This window comes from Mustela erminea, chromosome 7, assembly GCF_009829155.1.
Source record: "Mustela erminea isolate mMusErm1 chromosome 7, mMusErm1.Pri, whole genome shotgun sequence".
Lineage (NCBI taxonomy): Eukaryota > Metazoa > Chordata > Mammalia > Carnivora > Mustelidae > Mustela > Mustela erminea.
The window spans coordinates 117231977-117244731 of record NC_045620.1 but is presented as its reverse complement, the minus strand read 5'-3'; the positions used below and the strand labels follow the sequence as shown (position 1 = coordinate 117244731).

Below are 12755 nucleotides of genomic sequence, written 5' to 3'. Positions count from 1 at the left end.
ATTCCCGATCGGGTCTTGTTAAGAGTGAAGGAGCCGGGATCCGTCTCACTCCGGGGAGGCTGAGTAGGTCCACTGAGGGGAAGGTCCCAGGGTGCAGCTGGGAGCCAGGCTCTCAGGGACGGCCAGGGGACAAATGGCTCCTGGGAGGTGGCCATCGGGACCGGAGTCGGGAGCCCTGGGTTTGATCCCCAGCCCAGCTGCTGGTGCCCACAGACAGCTGTGACTGTAGCCGTGGCATGGCAGCGCTAACGGGGTACTGTATAGACCAAGGTGTTTTCTCCAAGTTCTGGGGGATGTTCTCTTTACTGAATTGGGGATCATTGAACAAGGGATTTTAGGAAGACTCCCCCAGGGTAAGGGGAGGGGTGGGAGGAAATCGGCCCCACTGGTGCTGCCGGGAGGCCCTGCGGAATGAGGTTAGAACACAGATTGGGGGGCTGTAAACTCTTCAAAACCAGGCACAACTTCAGGCAGGCTGTGGGATTACTAAACAGGCTGCCTAGGCTCTCCAAACTCCTCTCTCTCTCCCCGTGTGATGGATCTAGTCTTGGCATGCCACGACGCTTGGTAAGTGCTAACCATTGACACCGTTGCTGTGATTGTTTGGGAGAGGCAGTGAGTTAGCATAGAATCGGCAGGAACCCAGGCTCTTCTGCCAGCCAAGCCCTTAGAACTGAAGAAAAGAAAACACTGCAAAGCGAAAAGCATTCCTAACGTCCTAATGAGACCCCCCCCCCCCCGCCAGGGCAGCCCAAAGAGCAGAGGGACCCTTAGAGCTGCCAGAACAGGGGAGGGGGCACAGCAAAGGATACGTCCATCAGAGCCACGATGCTCCGGCACTCATCCAGAGAGAACGTGTGCCCCGGAGTTCCTGGGGAACAGGAAGGATGGACATGTTGGGGGCGGGGGGGACACTGGACTGGTTCAGCAGTGGGAGGAGGGTGGGGACAGTGGGCTGGTGGGGTCTGACCTTACCTGTCAGGAACTCCTGGTTGAGAAGGTTCTGAAGCTGGGCGGCATCCAGGTTCAGTTCCTGATCCAAACGAGAGAGGAAGACAGAAGCCCCCTCAGTGCCCAGGAGCCGAGCGGCACACTGCCCTACGCTAGAGAAGCGCTCAGACTTCCAAGCCCTCAGTTCCCACCCTGCGCCCATCAAGCCTGCCATGAAGCCTTTCCCAGTTGCTCTGGGTCGTGAATGTCTGCAGTGCTCATTGCCCCTGACATTCGATACCAGCTGTGGGTCGCCTCGCCTTTCTCTCTTCCTTCGTTATTGGACTGAAAGCAGCAGTTGCCTCCTCCCCACCACACCTGGCACTTGGGAACCCCTCAGGACAAGGGTTTTGAAGGAATCCACTCAGCCCTGCAGGCGTGTTTTCCCATTTGCTTCCAGAAAGGGATGGAGAGAAAATAGGACTCCTCCATGTGTGAGTGTGAGCACAGGCATGTGCGTACGTGCATGCGCGGAGGAGATGAAAGTGCCAGGAATCTTGGTGCAGAGGAGCTGCTCTGAGAACATTACTTCTCATGAGCCTTCCTAGCCACTGAGGCAAAGAGAAAGACAAGGGTCTCCTTGGATTAGAAACAGGAAGTAGGGGCACCTGGGTGGCTCAGTGGGTTAAAGCTTCTGCCTTCGGCTCAGGTCATGACCCCAGGGTTCTGGGATCGAGCCCTGCATCAGGCTTTCTGCTCGATAAGGAGCCTGCTTCCTCCTCTTTCTCTCTGCCTACCTGCCTCTCTGCCTCCTTGTGATCTCTGTCAAATAAATAAAATCTTAAAAAAGAAAGAAAGAAAGGAAGGAAGGAAGGAAGAAAGAAAGAAAGAAAGAAAGAAAGAGGAAGCAATGGAGGCTGAGGGGAGAGACACTTTTCCCAGACTGATCTTCTGAAGTTGTAAACTCCATTCAGTTTTCTCCTAGGGACACTGAGCAGTCTGGTGGGGAAGCGCCTTCCACGATGATCCCACAGAGAAGCCGAGCTGTGCTGCGCGCAGCCGTTTCTCCCACACAGGTTCGTGAGAGCTGAAGGGGCGATGTGCCATCCGCACTCCGGGAGGGCTCCCCATGGGAGAAGGAGCCAGAGTGAGGTCCCTCAGCAGGTGGCTTAGCAGAGCGGGGCTGGGTCAGGTGGAAGAAGGGGTCTTGTTGGGTTCTTCCGAGAACACACATCGCATAGACCCACAGACACGCTGTCCCCAGGCTTGGCCTCACCACCTCACTGAAAGCAAAAGCAGTCCCTCCGCCTGTCCTCTGGGGAAGACCCCTTGGAACGTCCCTGAGAAGAACATGTGGCCAGTGTTTGAAATTGGCCTCAGGTCATCCCTCTAACTGGCTGGATTATGTCAGGAAAGCCAGCATTGTGTGTCCACTATTGACAGAGTTTTTTCCTCAAAAGAATCATGGCACCCAACCTGCAGAGCAGCTGGCAAGGAACTCTGACTTATGTGGAGTCACCTCCTAGAATACAAGTAGCTTTAGGACATGGACCATGTCTCCTTCCTTCTGCATGTCTCTCCATCCTAGGACACTCCCTGACCTGGACCAAAATGTCCAGGAGATGAGGATAGGAATGGAGATGAAGACTGCCTTAAGCAACTACCCAAAGAATTGCACATCTCTCTCCACCACGTCAACATAAGATCCCTGAGGACTGATGCTTTGTGTTCCCAAAGCTTAGCATGGAACTGGGAACGTCCTAGGTATTTGGTACGTGTGCCATTTGGAAAAATGGATAGACGGGCATGACTCAGCTCAGAGGCTGAACATGTCCTTCCTTTCTCCCAGGCAGACCCTGGGTTATAGGACCATCACCACTGTCATGGCTGATGAAGGTAACTGATGGCAATGGTAGCACCTCATCACATTCCCTTAAGGCTAAACAGATACAAGAGATCGGGAGACAGGACTGAGTGGGTGCATACACCAGCATTTGCTTTCAACTTTCCTTTGAGGATACAACCTCTGAGGGTAGTTCACAGATTGTGCAGAATGATGCCAGCTGGGCCCTGTTCAAGGGTGCTCAGCCAGGGGGTGAAAAGGGGGTGCGGTCCAGTCTATTCCAATTCTGAGCTGTGCACCTTGGCGCAAAGCTGCCTGTGACTTTTATTTTAATTCCTACAAAGGCCCCATCTGGGCTACCAGTTGCCCTCTATGAGGAGACATTTGGTGGTTGTTCAGAAAAACCCTGATTAGAGGGAATCTGTACCATTTGTCATATGACAAATTATATTATTTATTTCAGATGTGCAGGTGCCTGAAACATGCCAAGGACTTTGCCATCTGCCCCTGAAGGAAGTCTGGTCTCAGGTATCCTAATTAGGTCCTGCTGATTGCCTTGGGCAGTAAACTTAGTTTGGACATCTGCTCTGGGGAAGCTAATCTGTCTTAATTCAACGCAGACTGACTGAGCACCTTCTCCGGGCCAAGGACAATGACAGATATTGGGGACAAGGAGTGCATATGATGCCATCCCGGCTTTGGGAGCTCCAGACTGGGGATGATCATCTGGGCAGACCTTGTCTTGCATCAAGTGAAGTGTCTTCTGAATCAGCCCAGATGTGGACCTGAATCCTGGGCCCCATAGTGATGTCAAGGAGGTCCATATTGAGCGGTTCCTTGAAACATATTCCCCTCACGACAGGCACATTCTTCATTTCTCCTTGTTTTTCCCTCTGGGCTCAGGCTTCCTGAATAATTCCCTTTTAAGCTGCCTCCTAGTTACCCCATTAGCCCTTTGAATGACTGGCATCCTTCCTGTCCTTGGCCTCTGCCTGGCACAAGATTGGCAGCATACACATGGCCACATCTATCTATCACTTTGCTCTTCCCAAACCAACATGACTATTAATGGCAAAAGGCCCATCGTGCAGAGCCCTTGGCAGCTGTTTTTATCCTGGCACGTCAAGGAGTTCTTTATAACGGTTTATTAAACCATTAAGAAAATCCTCTGCGCACATAGGTGGCTTGGCAGGAAAAACACCGTTGGTGCTTTCTGGAGCTGGCCGGCTCCTGGGAGGAATGATGCCAAGGAAGGTGGCAGAGCAGAAGGAAAGATTTCGGGGGGTATTGACAATTACTTGTTTAAAGATTTCAAAATACCACCACCCCCGGCATGAGCCCCACCCTCACCAAGGTCTGCTTTCCAGCCCCGATGTCACCCAGCTACGGTGCCACTTCTCTCCAGTGTTTGGAAGCCAGATCAGTTCTGGAGACATTCAGGGAGAGCGGCTGATAAAATGACCCACCAAGTGACTTTTCTTCTCTGTATCCTGATAAGGGCCCGGGGTCCCTCCATCCCTCTTCCCCGGGCTAGGTACTGTACCTGTTGAGCGTATTTGTGGAAGATGCTTTCCTGGGAGCTAATTTTCGGAAGACTCGCCTGGATCAAAGGAAAAATAGTCAATATCAAATTTGTGGGGAAAGAAGCTATCTGTCTAGGGCAACGAAGGCACGAGAGCCATTCCCCACACCTGGATCTGAGACAGAGGCTTCCTCCAGCAATCAGATAAAACTTGTAGGGGAATGAGAACACCAAAACTTGTGGAAAGAAGATGACTGTGGAAAGAAGTTTCCAGCTCGACCTTGGAGGCTCAGTCTTTTCCACTCTGCCCTGCCCCTTGGAGCCTCATTAGCTCATTATGGTGTCTCTGTTTTCATCGGTCAGTGAGGTAAGAAGGAGACAGAAGTTCTTGGGGATAGGATGCAGCCAATGAAGCCTTCTAGCCAAACCTTCACATACCCACCTTTAGTGCCATAAGGTTGAAATTGCTGTCCAGGTCCCTAGAAAAGCAGGGAAACAGTGAGACAAGGATGAATGACTCACTATTTAAAGGAAGACTGCAGTGGAAGACAACCTAGGGTGGCATTGGACATTTACACCAAGGATCTGAGGGAAGGGCCCTCAGCACAGAGGGATGTGAAGGGGGCAGCCATGACAGCAGACAGCTCAGCACCATCACCACGTGACCAGTCTTTTGACCGGCCATCATCGGGTCTGCAAACCGTTTAGCAAATGGTTCTTTGGACAACCGGATACACACGGACAGTGACCCCCCACTGCCGAAACGGCAGATAAGCTCGGTCTTATGTTCCAACTTCGGTGGAGCAGTGGCTATCTGGCAGACTGGACTGAGGCACCATCCCCGCTCAGCTGAAAAGATGGCCGTGACTGCAGAGATGTCTGCCTCATGACCAACAGGGACTAAGGTGCCCAGCAGGATGTGTACTTGCTGACCCCAGTCTTGACCACTGACTTAGCACTAAAGACTCTCCACCACTGGACTCTGTCTTTCAGGCCCATATTTCACTGTCTCCTGGATGCACCCCACCCCCGCTCTGGTCACATTTCAGACAACCGCCATGACCGCCACGGACAACCTTCCTGTGCATGTGGCTGATGTTTCCTATACTTCAACAGGTTCAACAGGCTCACCCTGTCCCTGCTTCTGCTCATGCTTTTTTTCTTCTACCTGCACTACCTTTTCCTTTAAACGTCAGACTACATTTTCTATCAGGGACTAGCTCAAATGCCATTGTCTCCAAGAGGCGTTCCTCAATCCCTCTTGCCCGAGGTGGGTCCCTCTCCTCTGTCCTCCCATGTAACTCTGCACTTCGGCTGAGCCATGGCCCCATCCTGTTCATGGTCTCCTTGTTGGGTCAGACTTTCTCGCCACCCTTCGCGGTGAACGTCTTGCAAACGAGGCCCATGCCATGTCTCCTGCTGTCACAGTACCTGCTTCCCAAGATGATGCCATGGGTTTTTATAAAATTAAGCGAAACCAAACATTTAGAAGCCCAGAGTTTCTGTACCTGTTACCATCTGGCATTTTCAGGAAGATTCGGAGCAAAAACTCAACGGTTTCACTGTGGGCAGAAGTGACCGCCACATAGGTCCCAGGGCTCAGACTGTAGCGCTTAGTGAGGCTGCCCCTGTTTTTGGAACTTATGCCCTCGATAGCATTTCTGAATTTAGAAAAGAAGGTGGGTGGCAACTTCTGGTAGTGCTGGAACTGGAGGAAAACATGAAGATGGTTAGAAAGCCCCATGGGTTGTATGGACCCAGACCCCAAAAGAGACCCACCACCTTCCAGACCTCTCTCCATTCACCAAAACTGCATTACAGGCCCTGAAAAGGGAGACACTGCTTACCTGGGTTTTTGGAATGCCACAAAATTCAGACTAGTATTTAATATAGATGTTAACACCACAATGAATGCAGAAAAAATATGGTACATGGTTTTATCTCATTAAATCTCACAGAATCCTGGGTTTGGGGTTTCTCTCTCTGCTTATAAAGACTTCCGTGGAATCCAAGGAAATTGTCCCAAAACTGAATTACTTCGGGAACCCCTGACATCCCTTCTCTCCAGAACCTTCTATAGGACCCTTTGGACTATGTAGCTCTGCAGAGCTGGACTCCTTCTTTCTCTCCATTTTGTCTTCCCAGCAGAGCCCTGGAATTCCTTCTCGTTGGAGAATAATAGGCTCTGATCATTTTCCTTTTCTTTCAATATTTTCTTAGAGACAAAACAATAAATATAATGCAGTTCCCATTACCAGATGTCACATACATATTACATAATAAAAACCCCTTACTAAATAAATTTTCCCCAATACAATCGAGCACGGGGATTCCATTTAGAGAGGTTACGCAGCGTGAAATGATTATTTGTGAGCTCTGCCTTGGGGAGCAACAGGGAGAAAGGGGGAGTTTCTTTTCAGGGGGTGGGAGCAGGGCTGGTCTACAAGATGAGACAGGAGACCCGTCACTGTCCCACGTAGGCAGCAAGGGCTGGGTGCAGCCTCCAAGGTGATTTTGCTGATGCTAACAGTGGCCCCAGCAGGTTTGGAGTCTGAGTTGTGTGAGCCCTTCTGGCAAAAGCAATGATGGGAATGATTCTTCTCCAGAAAGCCGGCACTGTCCTGTGGCTCTGGGTATGTGTGTGTGTAAGCACATGCATGTGCACGTGGGGAGGCACTATGTACAGAAGAGTGTGGGCCTCCTACAATCCAGACTTCCCCTGCTTCCCTGCTCTCCTGCCTCCTCTCTCCATTGGACTTCTGCAGCCTTGTCCGGGCTCCCTATCCCCCAGAGCAGGCTTTCTCAGTGGCAGGCAAAAGTGTGAGTATGTGGCACGACGGGAGGCTCTTGGTCTAGCGCACAGAGACCCAGCATCCAATTACTGCAGGCCTATTTGCACACCGACTTGACCCTGTAGTTCTAGGGATGGGGCTTGTGCCTTTTCCTGGGTCAAATTCCCACTCCTTCCTCTAGCTCTGGAGATTTGTTCCTTGAACCCGAGCGCCTCCCTCGAAGCCCTTCCAGAAGTTCTATTCCCATGACCCGGGTGCTGGAAATAAAGATCAGATCCTGAACCCAGTTCTGTGGCAGGGCCACTGGTGTCAGTGGCTGCCTTGCTACCCAGTTTCTTCCCGGGCTTCTGAATTCCTGCTTAGAGAACCCCTGTCCTGGCCTCTGTCTACCTGTTGGGGCACCCCTGGAAAGGCCTAGAGGAGCTTCCCTGGACCAGAAGCATGCTATGGGTACTACCTGTTGGCTACGGCTACATCCTTGGTCCCCAGGCACACACACTTCACCTGGCAGCCGTAGCCTGGCAGAGCCCACATCCATTTAACTGGTGTGTGTGCCTGGAACTACATCTGTCCTTCATCCTTACTCTTAAATCACCCTGTACCAATGTGGAGAATACCAGCTCAGGAGAGGTGGCAATTTGGTTGTAAGAGAAGCTAGCTATGACCTGCAGGTACACTTGCAGAGGACTCACCCTGTTTATGGTGGATTCGGGGGCTCACCAGGAATAGGAGGCTAACGTCCCCCCAAGATGCCATTAGCTCTGTTTCTTAGAGAGGAAGGAACTGCCTACATCGGTCTTATCTATCAGAGGCCAAATTCTCGAGGATGGTTTCTTGGTTGCAGCCCCTCTTAGATTTCAAACCAAAGAACAGCTTGAGAGGTCCAACTTTTCGACCAGGACAGCAAAAATATGTCCCTCATGGTTGATCTGTTTGGAGAGTCTAAGTCTGTATCGGTTACAGACAGACGAAGACTAAATTTGCAGCCACGGAATAGCAAGAAATGTGCTGAAGATACGGATGTCGGAAGGGGCGTGGAGGTTTACCAACACACAAGAACACAGGCGGGAGAAGGCGCTGAGTCATACCTGGGGGTCGACCTGCAGGCAAGAAAAAGAAAGGCAGGTTCAGGAGCCTAAACCAAAACACAAAGGTAAGCAGATTCCAGCTTTCCGGCTCTGGGCCCTGCATTCCTTCTTCCTACAGTCAGCCTGTTCCCTGCACACCCCACGGAATGGGAGCATTACTCATTCCCCGTGCAGAGATGTGAAGAGAACACCTAACCTGTTGTAGGCTGTAGGGAGCTCAAGGGGGAAGGAAATGGAGGGGGAGAGTCTCCCTTTGTTGGCTCAGTCACGTGCGGCTACTCTTTATAGCAACAGCGATAAAATCAAGGGAAGAGTGAGATGTCGATAGGGTGGGGGTAAGACAGACGCGAGATCAGATGTCAGTTTCCCAGCATCAGGAGCTCCAAGGCGAGGAAACTTCTTTTATTCCACCACGCCCTTGTAAAACATGGCGGGGATTTGTTCTAGGCCTCCCGGAGTTTGTAGGGAACGTACGTGTGCGTCTGAGTAGGGAAATACCTACATTCTGTCTTTCCATGTGGCAGAAGGAAATACTGAGATGCAGGTCCATTTTTAAGCCACCTTGCCACGTGTAAGGCGCTTCCCTGTAACCCCGAAAGCAGACGCTGGGACCCCGTTTTATGGATGTGGAAACATTCCCAGCAGTGTAACGAGTGGAGGTGGGAAGAAAGCAAGCTGCTTCGCTTCCTTGGTGACTAAGACCCACGGCCCAACGCTGTCATCCACTGTTGGTGTGGGTTTCGGTTCTTTTCTCCTAGATCCTACCCCCCAGCCCCCCAACAACCATGTGCACAAACCGCTTGATTTGCCCAGGCGGAATTTTCTGGAGATGAAGAGTGAGCCGCAAGGGAGGTGGAAAGTTCCAGCCTTGGAGGGGGAAGGTTTGGGGTGAAGATGAATTGGCTTGTCCACCCTTGTCTTTTTTCCCCACCTATTGGTACACTACCCATGTTTGTTATGATGAAAGAATGGTGCTCCCATAGGAGTTGGTAGTCACGGGACCATGCCAGGACCAGAGCGCTGTACATAGCGGTCATACAAGCAGTATGTACCCACAAACACCAGCGGAGCCCTGCAGACTTCTGAGAGCCTGGTGGCTGACATGCACAGAGCGTGTTTCTCAGCTCAACTGTGAAAGAAACCCAAGTGTCTCTTGAGTTGCTATAGTCTGGACAGTTCTTTTGTGTTTAACTCAATCAGGATCCTGAAAGCTCCACTGGGACCTCCAGGGAGCCCGAGGAGACCACAGATCTGAGTGGCTTTTTAGCAAAGAGCACAGCTGAGAAATGCATCTCAGGCTGAAGAGTAGACAAATGGGCTTGGCAGCATTTAGAAATAGGTAGGATTACAATTGTGCCAGGTTCCTGAACTCTAAAGATTTCAGGAAAATCAGTTAACACAAGCCTGTTGTGATGCCCAGCTCTGGGGCACCAGACTCATAGATGGCAATGGGACCAGCATCCCTAGTTGTGCACTGAGGCAGCCCTCTTTCCCTCTCTGGGCTTCTGTCTCTCATCAGAAGAGGGCAGTGGTCCTCATCAGGAGAGAGCAGAGGACTACCCTCTCCTGCTACTCTCTCATCATGAGAGAACTATTCCGTTTTGGCTGGGTAGACCAGATGGCTCAATTCCTCCCCTTCCCCTTTCTTTTGTTCTTCTCAGAAGAGACTCTGAGAATGAGAGTCCTCTCAGAATGCACCTGAATCACTTGGGATTCTTGGCTGGAAGCAAAGGAAACCAACCAGGGTGGGATGAGCAAAAGTCATTTATGAGAAGTCTAGAGAATGCAGCTGGGAAAGCGGGTGGGAAGCAGGGTGGACAGCTATGCCCAGGATCTCCCTGCATGGATGCTGCTGGGCCCCAAGATTTGCTATGGATAATCCTTTGGTTGGTCCCACCTCAAGAGTCCAAACCCAGAATGACCAAGATTCTGGGGATGGGGGAGGTGGGCATGAGAGGAATACCTAACTGGACAAGCCTGGCTCGCATGACCCTTTGCATTCAGGGTCTGGGGAGAGAAAATATTTGGCCTCTTTGGTTGCTGTGGTGGGAAATGAGGCCCTGCCTTCCACCAAGTGGAAGAGTGTTCAGGTGCCTGCTGGTGAGGACAATGACAACCATCCACTGCTGCATCTTTCAGTATTCTTTGGTGGCCTTAGCAGGTTTTAGACACCCAAGTACTGTGCCAAACCCCAACCATTTCTTTCCCATTCATTTCACGAAACTGGGAAGTAGAAGCATGGTTAGAAGAGAACCCAAAGAGCTCTACTCCTTTGAGAGCTGGAATCATTGTTTTCCTTCAAGCTGTGAGCATCATGAGAATAGCAAGCGTCTGAGCCCCACTGAGAGGCCGGAACCTGGGACCAGGAGTTCCTGTATCAAGTACTTTCCTATCACCTCCTCACTGTATCTTGGGCGGGTTGCTTACTCTCTCTCAGCTTTGACTTCCGCATCTATAAAAATGGTTTTTGAGGCAACGAATGTGAACACACATCAAACTCTGAAACATGGTATCACTGTGAAGCCTTCTCACTGGCGTGAACTACAGCCAGGACTCAAGACTGCTCCAGCATGAGCAGAGCACCCAGGAGCCCTGCCCGGCACACATGGGCTGACCTGGGGTTATGACTGTTGCCTTCAGCTCAGTGAGCAGGAATGGAGATTATTCCCAGAGATGCTAAATTCAGAGCCCCAGCCACAGAGGTGATGGCTATGTTTGACTGAAGGCTTGGGGGCAGCTGGTGCCCAATCCCCAGCTCTGCCATTAACTGAGACCCTGTCCCTCTACTTGCTAAGCCTCAGTTCCTTCAGTCCCATCATAAAGACAGGGAACCCTAGCATCTGATGGTTGTGGGACCTTAGTTACCTTAGTCCAGAGAGGGTGCGGACTATATGATTTAAGAACCATTCACTTTATCTTTGGGATGCATTAAATTAACTGGTAAAGGAAGTGGGAGCAGAGGTATCAGATTTTCTTTTGCAACACTTTTAAGTAACATTTTATAAATCAAACTCCCTGATGAGCTCCTTACAGGGGTGTGTGTGAAGACTTGTGGGTGGAAGGATGGTCCCCCAGGAACTGTGAAGCTTGTTGGGAGTGGCACGGGGGGAGGGGAGGCCAGGCGGGGAGGAAAACCTGACCTTGGATGAATGGCCAAGCAGATGCTTGCAAGCCAACCACCAAGCAATGACTGGATTTTGTTTTAAATACAAGAGAAAAACATGCCTTCTGGTTTTATAGCCAGGATTCGTTTTTTTAGCTTAAACTCCTCCCAAAGCTTAATCAATGACTGTCAAACTTTCCTGCACATAAACAGCACCCAGGGAACTTGTTACAAGGTGGATTTTCAGACTCTGTTCAGATTCAGAAGGTTTGGGATGGTCCCAGGAATCTGCATTGTTACAACAGCTTGTCTTGGACCGGACTACTTTTTGGCTGACAAGCACCTGAGCCTGCAGCATACCAGGAAATGCTAAGTGACACCAGAAGGAGGCGTGTCCCACTGTAAGCCTGGTCAAGACTGATCTCCTGTTAGGCCCAGGTTTTCCTGTAATTTTAGAGTTGAACCAGGCGAACTCTAGGGCCCTTTGGGTTTGATCTCTGAGGTAGTTCAGTGAAATCCCCCAGACTGGTCAGCTGCTCTCTCTGCCCAAAGAATGCACAACTGTCTGAAAAGGTAAGCCCTGGTGCAGGCTGTCTTACCTTGAACACACTGAGGCTTAGTGGAAATTTGTCTTTTGCCTTTAAATTTTGCGGGATGATGTTGATGGACATGATCGCATTGTGGCTTTCCATGCCCTCTGGCACAGAGAAGATGGACTGTGTGTCCCTCGAAAGTCCTTCTGCATGAGAAAGAGCTGTCACTGGAGCTCAGTTTGGCTTCTTTAAGACTCCTAGACCAGGGCCATTACTAGACCAGGGCCATGCTGGTTCAGAAAATCTGAACCAAATCATCAGGAAATCTGGATTTGGAGCCCTAAGGCTTTGGGTCCCAGTCCCCACAGTTACCAGTTGTTGCACAAGCTTCTTCATTTTGTGAGCCTCTGTCTCTTCCTCTTAACAGCAAGGAGGGGAAGTATGTTCCCCACTTGGTGAAAATATTTCCTTAACTGTAAAGTTGAGGGCTATTTTTGTCATAAGTGGAATGTTAGAATTCTCAGGTATGTATGAGCTTGTGCATTGGTGATAACCATCAGATCCCCGAAATGCTAATCCCCAAGCACCAATGAAGACAGAAACAAACAGGCAGCGGGATGGCCACTCACGGTACTCTACTACCCAGGTGTGCTCATCAGAGCCAGAGCACGAGACAGAAGTAAGGTGACTAATTAAGGTAGATTCAAATACATGGAAGAATGAAGAGAAGTCAAGATAGAGAGGAAGGAATGCGTATCAGAAGGGTCGCAGGTTGGAAAGCTCTGAGAGGGGAATGGGGAAGCACAGAGGCTCCTCCTTGTGAGGGTTGAACAAGATGATGCATTCAAGGGTAACTAGCAGCGCCCAGTGGGTATTTGCTTGCTGGCTCCCGTCCCTCTTTTCCATGCAAAGAATATCTAAGAATAGCCCCAGTGTATCATTTT

General features: G+C 50.6%; 1 protein-coding gene across 3 annotated transcripts in view; it reads right to left on the bottom strand.

Annotated features, from left to right (window-relative positions):
- The window catches only part of CAPN13 (calpain 13), a 79725-nt gene that overhangs the window by 16242 nt on the left and 50728 nt on the right, over positions 1-12755 (bottom strand). For all 3 annotated transcript variants that reach the window (XM_032353054.1, XM_032353053.1, XM_032353055.1), the window contains 7 exons: positions 11878-12017; positions 8176-8187; positions 5804-6003; positions 4738-4774; positions 4317-4373; positions 976-1033; positions 813-871 (listed from right to left, as the gene is read on the bottom strand). In XM_032353054.1, the coding sequence (XP_032208945.1) occupies positions 813-871; positions 976-1033; positions 4317-4373; positions 4738-4774; positions 5804-6003; positions 8176-8187; positions 11878-12017 (563 nt within the window). The remainder of the gene's footprint in view (positions 1-812; positions 872-975; positions 1034-4316; positions 4374-4737; positions 4775-5803; positions 6004-8175; positions 8188-11877; positions 12018-12755) is intronic.